At 38.2% G+C, this 19,694-nt stretch overlaps 1 protein-coding gene across 6 annotated transcripts; it reads left to right on the forward strand.

Moving 5' to 3' along the window:
* The first annotated feature begins 84 nt into the window (after positions 1-84).
* Positions 85-13,792, forward strand: Fam229b (family with sequence similarity 229 member B). 6 transcript variants are annotated; one of them, XM_055616044.1, is made up of 5 exons: positions 85-142; positions 1,573-1,704; positions 10,561-10,706; positions 12,396-12,534; positions 13,568-13,792. In XM_055616044.1, exons 4-5 carry the CDS (start codon positions 12,410-12,412, stop codon positions 13,683-13,685), a joined length of 243 nt encoding a protein of 80 aa, XP_055472019.1. In that variant the 5' UTR covers positions 85-142; positions 1,573-1,704; positions 10,561-10,706; positions 12,396-12,409; the 3' UTR covers positions 13,686-13,792. The 6 variants fall into 6 exon arrangements, with proteins under 6 accessions (XP_055472019.1, XP_055472020.1, XP_055472018.1 ...); XM_055616045.1 differs by having other exon boundaries at positions 114-209; XM_055616043.1 differs by having other exon boundaries at positions 114-198.
* Positions 13,793-19,694: the final 5,902 nt, after the last annotated feature.

Consider the following 19,694-nt stretch of genomic DNA (forward strand, 5'->3'; position numbering starts at 1 on the left):
GACGCTCTTTGAAGGGCGGCCGTAAGTCACGTCGCGGCCGCAAGTCGCCACCGTCGTAAAGCCCCCGTTTCCTCAGGAAGCAGGGTTTCTGCGCAAGCGCATTTGCGGCTGGCTGTTACCTTAGCGACTGGGCCTCCGGCAGGTAAATCCTAGCTGCCTTGTCAACATCCTTGGGCATCTGCAGCTCCGGAGGCCCTGGTAACTGGCGGGTAACTAGGTTTCGGAGTGGCATTTTAAAAAGAGGGTCTCTAACACTGATGACGGGCCGTGAGAGGCCCACAGTCTTAACAGCCAGGGCCGTGGGTCGGATCCCTCCTGCCCTAGCGCCGTTATCTAACTGAAAACGAACGCCGAGGAGCACAGAGAAACCCGAAGCTAGGTACACTCTGGCCAAATGGCACAGCTAAGTTCTGAGGCCAAAGCGGTGTACAACTCAAACCTAACTTTTAAAATTTCTGGATAATTTCAAAACAGTTTAAGGCAGAGATACAGCTTCAAACGGCTGGCGATGTAACTGAAGACACACACGACGTACTCAGAAGACATGTCCTAAAATAGTATATGGCGCTGACAAGGAGAGCAGTAATAATCAGTGGACAAGGGCCTACGATGGGCGAGATGGGTTCAAATTTAAAGCATTTGATGTACAATGTAGACGGGATAGAAAAAAGTGGGGCGGGGTGGTGGGGAGAGCGCAACGTTTGAAAAATCGGTTATTTTCAGAAACTGAATTTTTCACTGGACAGATTAAATGAGATTTTGATTAAGAACTAAATTAAGAATTTAGGATGGAGGGATGGCTCAATCAGTAAAATCCTTACCATAGAGGCATGGAGACCTAAATGCAGACCTCCCCCTCCCCAATCCTTACAAAAATCAGGGAACCTGTAACCCTGGGCTTGGAATAGTGGAGAAGGGAGGATCCCCAGGGTCTAGCTGAATCTGTGACCACCAGGTTCAATTGGAGACAATGTCTTAAAAAAGTAAGATGATTAGGAAAAGAACTATATGTTTCACACCTTGCTTCCATACACACAAATCCTCAAGAACGCTAGTACATTAATGGAATCATTGCCCACAAAACTTCTGAGAAACTACAGAGCCTTCGGTCTTCACTTAACAAAACTTAAATTACATCTTCCGTTAATGTATCGTGATGTGATATAGATATATGATAGGTAATGTGATAGGAGCCCCAACATTTGATTCTGCCACCAAGATATTACACATTTTTGAAAGATAGGAAGTTTGACATTACAGTGGGTTGTTTATGTTGCCGAGGCCTTTTTATATTTCTGTCTGGGCGTTTTATACCTTTGTTCTTACATCTCTTGTAATTATTAAGGAGCAGATTTTAGACAAGAAAAAGTTGAAACTTACTCTTAGCTGCTTATTGGTAAGCATATAGTCATTGGTGAGTGTATCGTCAGACACTTTGGGTCTCAGTGTTGAAGCCCTCAGATCTGGGGCTTCCAAAGTTTCCAGAACTTAGAAAAATATGTAGGTTATGGTGGGATTGGGTTGAATCAGTAGATCCTGGTGCCAACTTACTTGGTATTCTGGACTTTGCAGAGCTCTGCCCATGCTGTAGCTCCCGTCATTCTCCAGAAGACACACAGCAGCCAGAAGTTATAAGAAAATCCTTACAAGTTTCACCAATAACTTCAGTCTGGAGTGAATCAGATATGTCTGCTTCATAGCCAGGTGAGGTAAAACCTTCTACACCAGTCACACCAGACCTTAGGGTATGTACGTGTGGGTTAGCCAAGGTGGAAACAACTTAATGGTAGGTTGTCTGCTGTCTTATAAGCAAGAAAGTTTTTGTAAAAAAATAATCATTGAGATTTTGGGATGTAATTGTATTGAAGTAATAACTAATACAGGAATAGATTCAACAAGATTTTGCATGCTAAATAGAAGCAAAAGAAAAAAACTCAGTGATGGTCATATAGACTGCTACTATAAAAGGAAGGAAAGGAGAATGGGAAAAGGAGGAAGGAAGATGCTATTTAAGATGGACGAAGCATATGGTATGAGAGAAAATACAACCTAAGGAGGAGAAAAGAGAAATTACATAAGCACTTTGCACTGTGGAGCAATGTAAGAATATGAACATAGTAACAAGATGCTAAGATGATGTATTGAAAAATACAGGCTGAATTTTGCATGTTTGGTCTACTACCCCAGGACTTGGAACCTCATCTACTATGCAGTAGATAGTAAATAAGTATTGAGTGGAAAATGAAATGAAACTGAGATAAAGGAAGAAGGAAATTAAAGATCAAAGCACCTTAAAGGATTCATGAACAAGTTTTAAAATCATGGAAAAAGCAGACTAGAGGAATGAAACCAAGTTATTGATGTAGAGAAAAGGCTTGAAATTATCACGGAGAATGCTGAGAGAAAGGCAAAAGTGTTGAAACTATTAAAGATAATATTCATGGGGGAGGCAACATACTCGGCATAAGATTAATAAATACTCCATGAGATAGAGAACACAAAATATGCAAGGATAAATATTTTTAGTGATATAAAAACAATGATAAAATATATGGATTAAAAGGATGCACCATATTCCACAGGAATGTTTCTATAGAGCAGTCAACAACCATAACCATATCTTGGCTAAATTATTCAGTTTTTATAATAAAGAATTCTTTGAGTTTCTGGGAAAGAAGGAGTGGGATGAAGAAAAACCCATTAGTCCACATTATATTGGTCTATTACAGGGCCCGCCTTTATGTAGTGTTTCAGCAGTTGTTAGACATTCTTATCCTAATCTCATGGCAAAATTCATTTAATAGGGCTGGAGAGATGACTCAACAGTTAAGAACATTGGCTGCGTGTCTGGAGGTCCTGAGTCCAGCTCCCCACACTCATGATGGTTCACAACCATCTATAATGGGATCTGATGCCCTCTTCTGTCATGCAGGAACACTTGCAAATAGAGTACTCATATACATTAATGAATAAATCTTAGAAAAAATTAATGCCCTTGCTCAGGTGTAGCCAATAGGTTGCTCAGTCTCCATGTGGGTTTCCTAGTAAGAGGAGCAGGGGCTGTCTTTGACATGGACTCTGTTGCCTGCTCTTCTATCACTTTCCCCTTGTGGGGGTCCATTGCAAGGCCACAGAGGAAAAGGATACAAGCAGTCCTAATGACACTTGAGAGGCTGGGGTCAGATGGTAAGGGAGGAGGGCTCCCCTTTTGAAGAAATAGGGGAAAGGGACAGGGAGAAAGAGAAAGGGAGAGTGGGATCGAGAGGAGACAAAAGAGGGGGCTACAATCCAGATGAATAAATTATAAAAAGTAAAGTTAAAAAATTAATAATTAAAAATGAAATTAAAGTCAGCAACTGAAGAATCAATTTCAGAAGTGCAACATTCTGACATGGTACAATCCAAAAATATACTTATTTGATACATGCTGAGGGATGGCAATAGGAAAATATTAAAAATAATTGTTTTGTATAATTAAATCATTATGTTTCTATGAGAAGTGGAAAATTTTGCACATACAGTAGAGATACTAGAGTTAATAATCCACACTCTCAAATCTGAGCTGTTCCTGGCATCATGTGTCTTGATGGTATGCACGGTGCAAAATGGACACTTTGTATGCTTAGAACCAAGGCTACGGGTACAAGATAAGCTCAGCCAGGTACTATCAAATTTATTATGTGGTTGGTTTTGAATTAATTTCTGATCATTATGTGTTTAGAAACCTTTGGTGGTAGTTAACAATTTCATTTGGTTACATGACTCACAGTTTCAGAAGCAACAGTCTCCTACCACGTTCAGTCCTGGTTGTCACTGAACAACCTCTACCGGGATGTAAGAAGAATAAAATGTGCTTGGAGGAAATCATACTTCTATGGCGTCCAAGCAGTCATTTAAATAAAATTCAATTTTGTGGTCACCTATTGACATTTATTCTTGCTGGACACTGTCATTTCTGAATCCATCTCTTATGTAGCTTGACAGACAGCCATAGATACTATGTTAAGATTGCCTTCCAAACGCTTTTTGTGGCACCTAAGTCCATTAGTTAGATGAGCTGAATTACAGGTTATTACAGTTTTTTAAAAAACAATTTTGTGTCTGGACATGATGACATTTGCCTATAATTCTAGCATTTGGGAGGTAGACAGGTGGAATCTCGGAGAGTTTGAGGCCAGTTTGGACTACAGAGTGAGTTTTAGCAAACCCTGTAAAAACTTCCCCTCTCTTATGTACAGCTGACTCTTTAAGCTTTCCATAAAAACTGCTACCAAACCAGTCATGTGTAGTGGCTCTCACAGTACCTAAGTTTGGACCTACATCTGCACAAGTCAGGATAAACTTTGTAATACTGCAGACACAATCAGCCTTAGAATTTTAGTGGTACCTAAGACCAAATGATTATCTTTTGCATGTGATACATGTCTCTCAGGGCTGTCTGGGGCGTAAGCTTTGTTATTCTCTTTCTGACACCCAGGCTGATGGGCTACCATATTTGATTCATTGCTGTTTTATTTTAAATTGATGAATAATAATTGTACACATTTACCAAATACAGTTGGTACATGTTTACATAATGGGATAATAAAATTTACATATATTACCTCATATACTTACCTTTTTGTTAGTGAGACACTTAAAATTTATTATCAGCTTAGAAACTTAGAGCACATTGGCTATTATGTGTTCTATTCAGTAGATTACCACAAAATTTTTTTGACCTACTAAAACTTTGTATACCTTAAAGCTCTCTTTACCTCTTTCCCTTTGTTTGACAATCATTACTTTACTCTCTTCCTTATAGGCTTAACCTTTCAGCTCTCATACATAAGTGAGACATGCAGTATGTGTCTTGCTGTGCCTGGCTTATTTTACTTAACATAATGTCTTCAGCCACTCATTCCTGTTGTTGTAAATGATAGCATTTTCCTTTTTCTTTCTCTCCTTGTGCTACTGCAGTTGAGCCCAGGGCCTTGTGCATGCCAGGCAAGCACTCTACCACCAAGTTACACCCCAACTCAGGATTTTGTCTTCTTCTTTTTAAAGAAGTGCCGATTAATATTCCCCATAGTACGTTAACAATATCTTGAGAAAAGACTTCTTATAAGGCATAGATTATTGAGTTACATAACAGAGAGGTTATTGCTAAGTGAAAGGTTTTGGTGATGTAGCCTAAGAAAATGTAATTCTTCAAAAAAGCCAAGCTATTTCTGTGTTCCAAAACAACATTCAAAAGGACTTGGAAGACTTAAAAATAAAATTATTGAGCATTATAAAATTTTCCTTGTCTGGCATTCAAAGAAACAGTCCCCAGGCATGCTAAGATGACATCTGTAATGTCATCTAAAGAAGAAAATCTAGTCAGCTAAAAAAAAATAAAAGAGGCACAAGTGAAAGTAATTAGTGTACAAGAACATTAACGCCTCCAGTGTAAATATACCACATATTCAAGAAGGCAAAAGGAAGCATGGATAGATTAAGAGATGACTGATAAGAAGAACCAAACTGGACTTCAGGAGATAACAAGAACAGTGTTTAAGGAACAATGAGTGAATTAAGAACAGATTAAAGCATTATAAAACCCAAAGAGTTAAGGCAGCAATGGAAACTAAAATACAATGGAGAACAAAATGACCTTTAAAAAGGGAGACCAGTGGGCAGTGGGACCCATTAAGACAGCTTAAGATACAGGGAATTAGAGTTCCAGAAGGGGGCGACAAAGAGCACTTTTGCAAAAGTAATGGCCAAGAACATTCCAAATGTGATAAATATTTTGGACCCACAGATTCTAGAGGGTCAATATTTTAGACATAAGAAGCAAGAAGAACATGACACCATACACCCTACAATCAAATTGCTTAGTATCAGTGAAAAAGATAAACCATCAGAGAGAAAAGACTCACTCTATCAAGAAGAAAAAGGAAAATATCTGACTCCCCACCCCACCACCTTTCCTTCACCTCCTCCTTCAGAGATGGTCTGAGTATATAGCTCTGGCTTACCTAGAAATCAGTCTATAGATGAGGCTGGCCCTGAACTCAGAGATCTGCCTCCCAAGTTTTGGAATTAAAGGCATGTGTTAGCACTCCTGGCCACAACAGATGGAAATGAAATGAAATGAAAGCCAGGGAATAGTGGAGCAAAATCTGGAAAGCACTTAAAGCAATAAAAAGAAAACAAAACTGTCAACTTTGGATTCTCTACCCAATGGAAATGCTGTGCAAAAATTAACCAGATCAATATAACACATTAACATGTTCAATGAAAACTTAAAGGAAAAAGGGAAAAATGGATGAAAACCTGGACCTACTCAATGTAATACTGAAGATACTGAATATATAATAAGTATAAAATGTGTCTGTTTTATTAAAAATCTCCCCAGAAGATAATTGGTAAGTTGAACATTGATATGCTGCATCGTTCACAGTATAGGTACAAGTGAAATATATGCTAATCAAATCACCAGATTTTAATTTTATTTTTGTATTTATGTTTTCTTTTTTTATGGCAATAGAGGAAAAGTAAAATATACTTTATTAGATTCATTTACAATATAAAGTATATAAAGTCATTTGAAGGAAGACCATAAATTTTTCAATGTGTACTATAAATCCTAAAGGAATCTCCAAAACAGAACACCAAAAACATAATGTAGCGAACACACATGGAAATAAACCAGTAGTGGAGAAAAATTTATAAGTATACTTAAGTTTGTCCAAAAGAGCAGAAAAATAGCAAAGGGCGTAAAGAACAGAGGACAGAGAATGCAGATAATGACATAATTTATATCCAAATGCACTGATCAGGGCAATGTAACTATAACAGTGTAAAAGATTGAGCTCTGCATGAATAAAATAAGCAAGACTCAAACATATGCTATTTATAAGAAACACACTTTGAATATAAAAAGCAAACAGGTTAAAAGTGAAAATAGAATATTGCATGCTAACATAATTAACGCAAAGTAGCTCTGGACATTTCCGACAAATGAATCGCAAAGAATACGATTAGTTACAGTATAACGATGAACATGTCAGTTCATGAAGATCCTTGCGATCTTAAATATGTGCATGATAACAGCTTAGAAATAAAAGAAGCAGAGCTGCCGGAAGAAAGAAAAAAATAGGTAATTCACAATCATAGTTGGGGCTTTAAATGTCCCCGTTTCAGTGATGAACAAAGACGTTAAGAACTAAGCGTGCAGAAGTGCACAGGTGTGTCAGTCAGCTGGTTGTCTTTGAAGAACACTTCACCAACAGTAGCAAAGGCTACATGCTTCCCTAGTACACATGGAACATTGCTGACGTGGTCTGTATTCTGGCCACAAAGGGGAGTCCCATTCAGTTAAAGGTTCAGGTAGTTACGTGTTGATAAAATGGAATTAGGGATGGCTCAGTGGTTAAGAGCACTTGTGTTTTTCTGGTAGACCCGAGGTTGGCTCTCAGTATCCACATTAGATAGCCCAGCACATACTTTGTCTCCAGTTCTGGCATTTCCAGGCAGATACCCACACAGACAAACTCCATACACATAATGTAAAGGATTAACTATTCTCGAATATACATGTGCATATCCTTACACAAACACACACGATACACATAAATACAAACAAAGTTATCCTGGAGGGAGAGGTAGGTGGATCTCTGTGAGTTTGAGGTCAGCTTCCTCTACATAGTGAGATCCAAGGCAGCCAGGGCTACATAATGAGACCTTGTTCTTAAAAAAAAAAAAAAAAAAAAAAAAAGGTGGTAAATAAGTAAAATAAAAATAGAATAGTCTCAGATATTTGAAAAATAATATGAGCAACTCATAGGAGAAAAGTTTTTTTGAGACAGGGTCTCACTGACCTAGAATTTGTGATTAGTCTGCTTCAAACTTTCAAATGCTAACTAAGTTGTAGATATTTACAGCCATGACAGATTTCTACTTTTGTATGCATTAAAAATTTTAAGGAAAAAAATAACTGAAGGAAAAGTACAAAATGTTGACATTTGTGAATATAAGTAAAGTAGTTTTTTGTTGGAGATTTATAGACTTAAATATGCTGGAACAGACAAAAGGACATAAGCCACTGACCGGATTTCCACGTTTAGGATATAGAATGAAAAAAGCAAATTAATCCAGGCATGATGGTACACACCTTTAATCTCAGCGCTTCTGAAGTATAGTCAGGTAATCTCTTTGAGTTCTAGGCCAATTTCATATACATAGCAAGTTCTAGGACAGCCAGGGCTGCATAGAGAGATCCTGTCTAAAAACAAAATAAAAAAAAAAAAAAAAAAGGAAAGAAGGAAGGAAGGAGGAGAAGGAAATTAAGCCTAAAGACACCAGGAAAAAAAGAAAATCATAGCATTGAAGTAAAAGCTGGGCACCTGTGTTCCCAGCACTTGAGGATGCAGAGGGAGGTGATCTCTGTGAGTTCCAGGCCAGCCTGGTCTACAAAGTGAGTCCAGGACAGTCAAGGCTACACAGAGAAACCCTGTCTCAAAAAAAAAATTGAAGTAAAGATCAAATCTATAGAACAAAATTTGTAATGAAAAAATCATTGAAAGTTGTGACCAGAAAAATTAAAATTTTATATTGGCTTTGTTTTTAAGACAGACTCTAAAGTCTTTAACTTGGTTTCACTCTTCCCAATGATAGCGGCTATACTTATCTCCTGGGCCACGTTTCTATGCTGTATTTTCACCAATCTTTAGGATCTTTTTTTAAACTGCTAAAGGACCTTTGCATGTGCTGCTGTTTTCTCCATCCTTCACCATCCAGACGTCTTTGTTCCACCCATTTCTAGGTAGTTAATGTCTATTTATCGTTTATATTTAGATTGCCTATTCTCTAGAATTTGTCCTAATCTTTAATCTCCACTAGAGCAGAAACTGTATTTAGTTTTGCTCAGTCTTTTCAACATTAAACATAGATGTGGCTCGTGGTAGTCTCAGGAAAAAAAATTGTTGGATGAAGAATAATAATAGGTATGTTTTCTTAGGATATATCTTTTTTGTATTTAATAAATATGATAGTTATTTAAAGATTATTATTTGGAGGTTCTACCATCCTTTTTTTCCTTATTTATACTTATGTACCTATTGCTTTGTGGTTACTGCTGTAGATCAGATTCACTTGGTCTTCTGATACATTACATAGTGTTGCCAATTTTCACTGATTAGTCTGTTGTTTGATTCATTATACCAACTGCACAGGAAATCTGACACAGTCTTTGCCAAATAAATGGTCTTAAATAGTACAATAAGGACTTAAGGAATAGTAGTCTTGAAGATACTTTAACTTTGTGGTTTTAATGCCATTTTACAGATAAACTTTTGGTCATCTGCTTAGAATTTCAGCGCTAACATCCTGTCAAAAATTCATACCTAATTTTGATGTCCCAACCCATCATCTTTCCACTTCTATCTTATCTCAACCACACCAACTTAAACTTCTTTGTAATCTGAAGAAACTGTTTAGGTGTTAGTCATGTGTTAGCTAACAATGGGCACCAATTATTTCAGTTGTCTGACTGTGACACAGAAAGTTAAACTCAGCTTTCTCTAAGATGAAATTGTGACCAATATATTTACAGATAACCCTTATAAGAGAAGATAGAGGTAAGATTTTTATTCAACATAAACTTTATTCCTAGATAAGATGCCAGTTTTCTATAGCCCAATTTCTGGCACACATCAGCAGGGACTGAGTCTAATGTGTACTTAGAAAGACTTTCATAAAGTTAAAGATGCTCACTAGCATGCTGAACTTAAGTCATTAGCTATGAAAACTGAATAGATTGTTAGCTGAAGATTATTGTCTGGCTCATGGGTTAAACTAAAGCATTACAAAGCAGGGTGGACATTGAGTGAAATAAGCTGTGGCTACAGAAGCCCAGAATTGGTGTAAGAAGGAGTCCTAAGGATGAGATCAGTAGAAAAGAAGCTCTAGGACAAGGAGATAGAATAACAAGAGCGTACAAAGTGTAACCACAACTTTCATTCCCTCCATTTGGGAATTGCAAGGCTGTCTGGATGAAACAGGAACAAGAGGTGGTCCAGGCATTACAAGAAATAGTCCAGGACATGTAAGAATTCCATGTGAGACAAAGATAAGATCAAGTTTAGAGACACAGAAAACTTCAGTTAAGATTCTGTGAGAATGGTATAAACAGACTGGATTACTTGCTGTTCCTTGTTAAGAGGAAATCTGGGAGGTGAAGATGAAGAGGAAATGGTGTATAAAGTGGGAAGAATCAGGAGTCTGATTTTATCGATTAGTTATAGGTTTTCATAGGTTAAGATATGTAATGTTAAAAATAGGGCACTGATGCCAGGTGGGGTGGCACATGCGTGTAATCCCAGCACTTGGTGAGTCAGAGGCAGGAAGATTTCTGAATTTAAGGCCAGTCTGGTCTACAGGATAGCCAGGGCTACACAGAGAAACCCTCTCTCAAAAAACAAAAAACAAAAACAAAACAACAAAAGGGCACTGACAAGAATAAAACTCTAAAACAGTTTTATTGACCATCCATCTTGTTAGCAGAGTTATGAACTGAGATGCTTGATTCATTAGCAGGCAAGAAGCTATGTGAAGGAATCTTCTGATGTCACAATTCTGGGTGTAACTGGAATTCCTTTGGCAAGTCTAGCCTTCTATGGAAAGTCAGTAGAAGCAATTGATTTATTCACCTCTACAGGAATCAGACTTGGCCTATTTTGGTAAGTCTATGTTTCCTTACGCAAGGTAGCTAAAGCTTAATTTTCTCAGAGAGTTATAATAAACCACAGGTGACTATAAGAAACTCCCCTTTCTTGAGAATAGCCGCAGTCTACTAATCAAATTCTTGAAACTTAAAAATTTAGTTTTGTTATTACTTCCAGTAAGTATTTACTTATGAATATATTACTAGGCATAAAAACACTTTAAAGACATTTTTCATGTTTCCTGTTCATTATGTATTAATAGTTGAAGACATGTACATTTATTCAAGATAGAGATATTAAATATCCATTATGTGCCCAAACTCTTCTAGCTGATAAAGGATTAAACGGTAACAAAGATGGACAAGTAATGGCTAAGGATATTTCAAACATTTATTAAAATAATTAGGACACTGCTTCTTAGCAGGGAGAGTCTTTGCTTTCTCTCCTTCTAGGGGATGCTTGGTAATGTCTGGGAACATTTAAAAAAGAAAATTGTCAAAACACTGGGAGAAGGTTGTTGACATCTAGGGGGTAAATCCTGAAGAACATTTTACAATGCCTATGACAGTATACCTTTCTCCAGGGTAGAATCATGAGGTCTTAATGTCAATAGCATCCTGGTTGAGAAATCTTGAATCAGAATGATAACTGTTACAAAACAGAAAAAGGAAGTGCTATGGAGGCTTAGGCAATAAGGGTTGTGGAAGAATCTTTCTCTAAGAAAGGGAAATGTAAATTCAAACCTTGTGAATGGATTTGGCTCTGGCAAGTAAAAGGTGGGTTGGGGAGAGTTCCAGGCACAGGAAACAGTAGGTAGTAATAATTTCTTTGTGTACATGTATTGTGTATACTCAGTGTCTCTCATTTATATGTGTGTTTACTGATGCTCAGCTCTAGTAAATAATAATCACGTACAGAGTATTTATTTACTGTGTGTCAGGCTTTGTAGTTCACATGATTTATTTCCTTTAAAACCTACTGTTATCTGAAAGCAGATATTTTACATACTTACCCTTTAGAAATATAGACAAGTTGCCAGGCAGTAGTGGCACAGATCTTTAATCCCAGCACTGAGGAGGCAGAGGCAGGTGAATCTCTGTAAATCTGAGGCCAGCCTGATTTATAAAGTGAATTCCAGGACAGCTAGGGCTACACAGAGAATCCCTGTCTCCACAACTAACTTTAACTAACTAAACTAAAGGACAAGGTAAGTGTTTACTCTCCTAAAGCCAATTTCTTAATGAGTGCACTGTGACCTAGGGGGAGGGAAGACTAAATGTTAATGGGAACAAATGATCATTTAAAGGTATTTGAATGGGCATGAAATTCTGCTCAAAGAAAGAGCCTAAATTAGTGAAGAGGCATGGAAGGGTAGGGAATGAAGACTCAAGTTGGCTGATTTTAATAATCTTAGGAAGGCAATTTGAGCTTTTTTTTCCCTATAGCATAGACATCACCTATGATGTCACATAGGCACGGGCTAACCACAACATAGGTACAGTTTTATTATACTACTTGGGGGGTCATTTTGAATTTGTTATAAGACTCTAAATTGTTTATAAGGGATAGTTATATGATTAACTTTTGTAGATTTTTCAGATGTCATCTTCTGAATGTTTTGTACACTTGTAAAAAATTGCAACAATATAAATGTCAACCTATCTTTGAAGATGAGCACCTTGCTTTTTTAACTTTGTATTCTAGGATTTCAGTGAATTATGCCTTTTCGGTTTGGGACCCAGCCAAGGAGGTTTCCAGTGGAAGGAGGCGATTCTTCAATTGGACTAGAATCAGGCCTGAGCTCCAGTGCTGCCTGTAATGGGAAAGAGACATCACCCAATAGGTGACTATCTTGTCAACTGAGGATAAGGGTGTTGGCTGTCATCAGTACGAACACCGAAACTTAATACTAGCAAGAAAAATTAAACCTGGGAATTCAACACTGCTATTATTAAATTAGTCTGATTTTAACAGTCTATATATTTTGTAACTTTGTAAGTTTAGACCAGTCTTAGACCAATCTTTACCCCTACCTTCATAAGTTTTTATCTAGATGGTCTATGTATTCTCAAGATCAGCATCAAATCACTAGCATGATTATGTATAGGATATTGTTCTAGGTACAAGAGTACAAATGTAAAAAGAGACCTGAGAGGAGTTGTCCCTTGGCTTGTGTTAGACCATTGGCTGAGGCAATAATAGAGTGGGAAAGTGCTGTGAGAGAAGCCACTTTTATACTATCAAAGCAAACTATTATAAATAGGATTTACTTCATTTTCTGTTGTTTGTCATAAAAAAACAAATAATACAGAGTTAAGCTTAGTAAGGTAGCTATTTTAAAAAGCTAGACTTACTTTTGGATGGAATAGGCAAAATATCCAGGGTTGATGATTGCTAAAACTGTTAGAAAAGGAACCAGACTCCAGATGCATTTAAAGGTATTTTAACTCAGAGATTCTACCAACTTTTGAGCATTAGGCTGCTAGCTTTCACCCCGCAAAAGTTCTAGTTTTGAAATTACTTGGCCAAAGTGATTGAAGTTTCATGTCTGAATTAATTTACATATGATTATCACTTATATTTATGCATTTTTACCATATAATAATTATTGCACACCCTTGAAAAGGAACATCGGGAATATTAATTTTGTTTTTATGAATTTCCTATAATTAAATATATGACAATAGGCTATGTTCATTGTTATGTAAGTGTAGACTCATCTGAATCTCTGATTATAAATTTTTGTGACATTCAAAGCCTTCAGAGAGATTTTAAACAGTTGAAAAGATACTGATTTTTTTTTTTTTTTTTTACTTTGAAAAGAATTTTCTATTTGGTACCTTAACTACATACCATTCATTTGCCCTTTCATTCAGGCAACTCCGAAGATGCCCTGGAAGTCATTGCCTGACAATAACTGATGTTCCCATCACTGTCTATGCAACAATGAGAAAGCCACCTGTGCAAAGCAGCAAGGAAATGCATCCCAAATAGCATCATTAAGTCTTCTGTTGAGGGTTGACTAGGTCAAGGGTAATGGGCCAGTATCATCTTATGGTCTGTGTGGTAAACAAATAAAGGCGGTGGCACTAGTTGGGTGATGACAATTGTTGAATATTTGATTTTAATGAGAATCATGATGATAAGCCATTGGTTGTGTCTAACAAGATAGACTACTTCACACCTAGTACCTTAGAGATCATCCTGCTCACAGATTACTAGCTTCAGAAATTCAAGATAAAGCCTGACCCATGATGCCAGGTTCTCAGAGCTTATACAGATCTCAAAGGTATTTGAATTTTCATTAGCTTAAAGAGAAAAGACCACGTAGAAATGTGAGCACTGGGTTCTGCCACTGTAGGTCTAACCCATGTCTATGAAGAGAGACTAACGTATCAACTCTAGCAGAGCTTGAAAGTAAGATGAGAGAGTCAGTGAGGTGATTCCTAAGTAACACGGTTGCCTATCAAAGATGCAACACTCCTTAGAGAGAGAAAACTAAATATAACTAAAGTTGCCTGAGGATAGGAAAAGAATGGCAGGAGAGGCATCATGAAAGATCCCTGAGAACTCATCCAAGGATAGGAATCGTTGATGTTTCAACCACAGTGAAGTCCTTTCTTTCCTTCCTTCCTCCTCCTACCCTTCCCTTCCTCCCTCTCCTTTCTCCCTTCTCTGTCTTCTTCCTTTCTTCCTTTATGTACCCAACTCATGGTCTCCCACATGCTGGGAATGTGCTCTGCCACTGAGTTACACTATAAACTAAGAAATATCTTTTAACACATGGACATTGAGTCCTTAGTCCTTGCCACAGTGAGTATGGGGCTGGGCTAAATGAATGGTGAAGGCTGCTAAAAAGTAAGACTGACTTCAGGGAACTTTACTTTGACCAAGTGTGACAAGAAGTAATAAAGAGAATAATGACATAAGAAATATCTTAAAACTCGCTAGTAAATAACAGTCATTCAGAGGAGCAAACCAAGGACCATGCATGGAGATAACCTAGAACCCCTGCTCAGATGTAGCCCATGGCAGCTCAGTGGGTTCCCTAGGAAGGGGAAAAGGGATGGTCTCTGACATGAACTCAGTGGCTGGCTCTTCGATCACCTCCCCCTGAGGTGGCAACAGCCTTACCAGGCCACAGAGGAAGACAATGCAGCCAGTCCTGATGAGACCTGATAGGCTAGGGTCAGAGGGAAGGGGGAGGAAGTGGACTGGGGAAGGGGCATGGGAGGAGATCAGGGAGGGAGGGAGGAGGAGGATTGGGAGGGGATAGGGGTTACAGCTGGGATACAAAGTGAATAAATTGTTATAAATACATTATATTAAAAAATAAAAAGGAATAAAAGCACATTTTTCATAAAAAACATGTAAGAAGACATTAAAGCATCCTTCCTTCTCCTCCCCTGAGAGAGGTTATGTAGGTTAGACTGGAACTTGCTATGTAACCCAGGCTGGCCTCTGCCTCCTTAGTGCTGAAATTAAAAATGTGTGCTGCCATGCCTAAGTTAAAACATTATCTCTAAAGCACCTTTCAGAAATGTAAATTAAGTAGAGATGTTTTAACTACACATGCTCTAAGAATTCATCCCCAGCAAATCTGCACTATGTTCAAGGAAGTTTAAGCAAAAAGAGAATGGTAGTAGATGGAAAATTAAATGTGTAGAAAGGGACAGCAGAAAAAAAATAGAAACTATGTGGATAAATGGATAAGCCAATTCCTGATGTGTAAGCATTTATCAGGGAAGCTATATAAAGAAAGAAGAAAGCAGTGATGACATGTAGAAGAAGAACACGTGAACATATGAACTGAAGAAGCAGAGGAGGGGCAGAGCCTGCTCAGGGAGCAAAGTGCTTGTTGCCCAAGCCTGACCTGAGTTTGATCCCTGGAGCCCATATAAAGGTGGAACCAATTCCACAAAGTTGTCCTCTGACCTTCACACATGCATCATGGCATTCATGTGCACACGTCATTTTTTTAAAGGCAAGGGGAGGAAGAAAGTTCGAGGTTTTAAAGATCATAGAACTCGATGAAATAGCATCATAGTACTTGAAGATTGTGATAAATGTGGAAATGTAAAGTTTTAGAATTATTTCTAAATAGCAAGTAGAACAGATATACAGTAGGACTGAAGAATCACTCTAAAAGCAGGAAAAGTAAAAAATATATATAATATATTTCAATTCTATCACTTAGATAGTTGTATCAGTTACAAAAGCTCTAAATTTCAATTTCAGGGCAAAGACTGTCATATTGGCCAGAAAAAAAGAATGTAAGCATAAGCTGTTTATATGAATTCACTTCAAACTTGAGTCTAAAAGGTCTGGGGCTGGAGAGATGGCTCAGTGGCTCAGGACAGGCTGCTCTTCTAGAGAGCCTGGGTTCAATTCCCAGCACCCACCACATGATGTCTCACAACCATTAGAATACCAGTCTTAGGGGATCTGATATTCTCTTCTGGCATCTGTGGGCCCTGAACCCATGTGCTTAACAAACAAACATGGATGAAACACTCCCCTCCCCCCATAAACATAACTTTATAAAGTGCATTCTATGTAAATAGAATACCATGCAAACAAGTTAAAAAGGAGCAACTATATTAATAATTATATAGAGTTTCAAAGTTTGTCGAACCACAGAATCTGATCCCACCTCAGAGGAATAACTCTACAGTTATAATATAGACTTCAAGTAATAGAATATCGGAATCAGTGCCAGGTGTGGTGGTGTAAGCCTTTAATCCCAGCACTTGGGGAGGCAGGGGTATGGATCTTTGTGAGTTTGAGGCCAGCCTGGCCTATAAAACAAGTCCAGAACAGCCAAGGCTATACAGAGGGACCCTGTCTTGAAAAACCAAATAAAGAAATGAATAAATAAATAACTAGGAATCAGTGAAGATAGAGAAAACATGATTTAGCTGGTACAGACTGCCACCTCACAACGCCAGGATAGTGTATATTCTTTTCAAGTGCACATGAAAAACTCACTATGCAGACCACACTGTGGGCCATCAAATCTTAAAAATTAAAAAGCACTGAGTATGCAAAATATTCAAAATATATGCAACTAAATAAACTAGAAATAACAAAAACACCCAGAGAATATAAAAATACCAGAATATAAAATGATGTAATTCTAAATAACCCTTGAATAAAGAGGCAAAGAAGTCAGTTTGAGCTTAATTAAATATCAAACTATGTGAGTTTTAGCCACAGTAGAGCTTAGAATTAGAGCGTTAAATTATTTAGAAAGGGGTAAGCACTGTGTGGTGATACATGCCTATGATCCCAGCAGGCTGGCATAGGGGATTGCCACAATTTCTAGGTCCTCCTGGGCTGAAGGTTAAGACTGACTTCAAACAACAAAATCACAAGGACAACAGCAACAACAACAAAAAAATTCCCCCAGACAAATTGAGACGTTAAGGGGGTGAAAGTCATTAAACCTAACTCGGAAAAATAAGCAGGGAGAAAGCTGGTGAGATGGCTCAGCTGGTAAAGACACTACCGACGCTGCCGGCATGAGCTGCTGGAAGGAGAGAACTGACTCCCACACATCGTCCTCTGCCCTCCACACGTGCGTCAAAGCACCCGTGCCAACATGCATGTTCCCAAATAAATATAATTAAAAAATAAGAGTCAGAGAAATAGTAGAGGAAAAAACAAAACAAAACAAAACAGTGGAACCCAAGCATTTTCTTCAACATGACTAATGAAATCGATAAACTTCTTGGCAGAATTATCAGGGAGAATAAAAGATGCAAATTACTGATGTCAGGATTGACAGTGGAGCACCACTGCTGACCTTAAAACAAGGATAAACACCTTCTCAGCACTATGGATGCTTTAGTATTGAATGACTCTCTCCTCACATTGCCTTACATTACTGGGTATATGCCCTCTCAGAGTGTATCATATCATCATATTTTCATAACTTGCCTCCAGGTTGACATTAGCCATTTGAAAAGATACTCTGTTGAGTCTGTGGGTGTAGGTTGAGGCTCACTGTGAACTCAGGATGATCTGCCTAGGCTGACAAGAATAAATTCTGAGCTCTCTTATCACCACACTTTGGGAGTTCTGGAGAGATCCTGCTGTATCTGACTGGCAGTGTCATCTTACACTTTTATGTTTGTGCCTTTCTGCCTCATGATTACATCGACCATTGGGGTATCATTCTTCGATCTTATTTTCTGCTTCACCCTTCCCTCCTCTCTTATGGGCTGGTTTTGAGAACTCAAAAGGTTATAGACTTCTTGCCTTTCTGACAGCTATCTGTAATTCCTTCGGTCTTATCACACCCTCAGGCAAGTTGCAAAGAGGGACTCCATCAGATAAGGGCTCTTCTGCTACACCCACTCCAGAGTCATCAGTGTAGTATATCAATAGATTGTGCTACTAGACGGGAGATATGTTTTCTTCAGGAATATGCTCCCTGGAGGTCCCTGGCAATGTGTCCCCCACCCCCAACCACCTAAGCTAAAAAGACGTATTCTGAGATTTCTACGCTCTCTTGGTCGCAGTTGTGGGGTTGGATTAATGAGCCTTTTGATCTTTCTCTATGATTCTTGGAACAGCACAATTAACTATTCAAGAAAACATGTCTTTGATAGATTATTAAAAGCTTTAACAAGAATAGAATGGAAGAAAAATAATCTTAAAAGAAGTAATGAATCAGATTCAGTATCAAAAAGCATTACAAGAATAGTGAAAAAATAATGGGCTCCTTCTTAGGAAAAGATAGCATAAGAAAATACAGCAGGCTCGAGCTTGCCTCCCTTTGGCGTCTTGTTTCTAAGGAAGATTATAAATCTTTAGCAAGACATATGGGAGGATGGCTGACCAAGGTGTATTTAGACTTTAATGTAGAAAAAGACTTTGGCAGGTATTTGACTTGGCTCGGAGGACTATTACAGCTCCTGACTTTCCCCTTCACTAGCCAGTGATAATGAAACCGCAGTTTGAGGTTTTTTTTTTTTTCTTTTCATGTTTGCATTGATCAGAAAGTTCCTAGGCCAAGATTTCTTGTGGGCACTGCTTTATGTTTGGCTACACTTTCCAGTTAAAATGTATACTTTGTATTCTTGGTAAAAATCTGAGTGTTTCGGGAAGCGTGCCAACTTTAAGGTGTTTACTTATGTAATTACTATAAAATTATTAGCCTGACATCAGTAAAATTGCAGCAGAATCAAACACTCTTCGGTGTGGCCTCTGACTGTCATTCACCTACCTGTGTCTAACCTGATATTCAAAACCCTGATTCTCCCGCGGTTGTGGGACCCAGCTGGGTCAGTCCGTGGCACTCTTCATTTTGTAGGGACTCTGAGCTAGCAGGGTTCGTGAATAATTGATCAACAGCACATCCCCCCCCTTTTTTTTTTGTATCAAGTACTGATAATACTATTCTTAGATAAACGTAAAAAAAAAAAAAAAACCTTTTCATATTGAGTCTGGGGGGAGGTGAAATCTCATCTAGAACCAATTCAAGTTCATGTAAATGTTGAGACTTTGGTCTCAGAAGGTCACCATGTTTTGTGTGGTACATGAGTCAGGAATTCCCATTTTCTGATCATAAGAATGTGAAATACTAACCCTGTAAAAAATATTAAATTATACTACAATTTATTTTTCTTAAAAAAAATTGTGTGCATATATCCAATGTGCCCCATGAGTGCTGACTGCACACATGGCACTTGTTGGGAGGTCATAGGTCAACTCTGCTGAAACCTTCTGGGGGCTGAGGAGCTAACTCAGTTCATCTGGCTTGTTAGAGCAGTCACTAAACCAGGTACAGCTGCTGCAAATGGAAAACGCTCTTGTAAAGGGGAGAACAGATAACCTCAGTTAGGATGGGCTCGAGTCAGTAGATCTAAGGTAACAAGGTATTTGAGGGCAAACATATGTGGGTCTAAGCTGAACGATCTTTCCTTAAAGACTGAGGACCCTGAGAACGTGGTCACGCTTTGCACACCATGGCTGACTTAGAAGCCCTTCCGCTGTGTG

This window comes from Psammomys obesus, unplaced genomic scaffold, assembly GCF_907164565.1.
Source record: "Psammomys obesus unplaced genomic scaffold, mPsaObe1.curated_primary_1811, whole genome shotgun sequence".
In the NCBI taxonomy this organism is placed as follows: domain Eukaryota; kingdom Metazoa; phylum Chordata; class Mammalia; order Rodentia; family Muridae; genus Psammomys; species Psammomys obesus.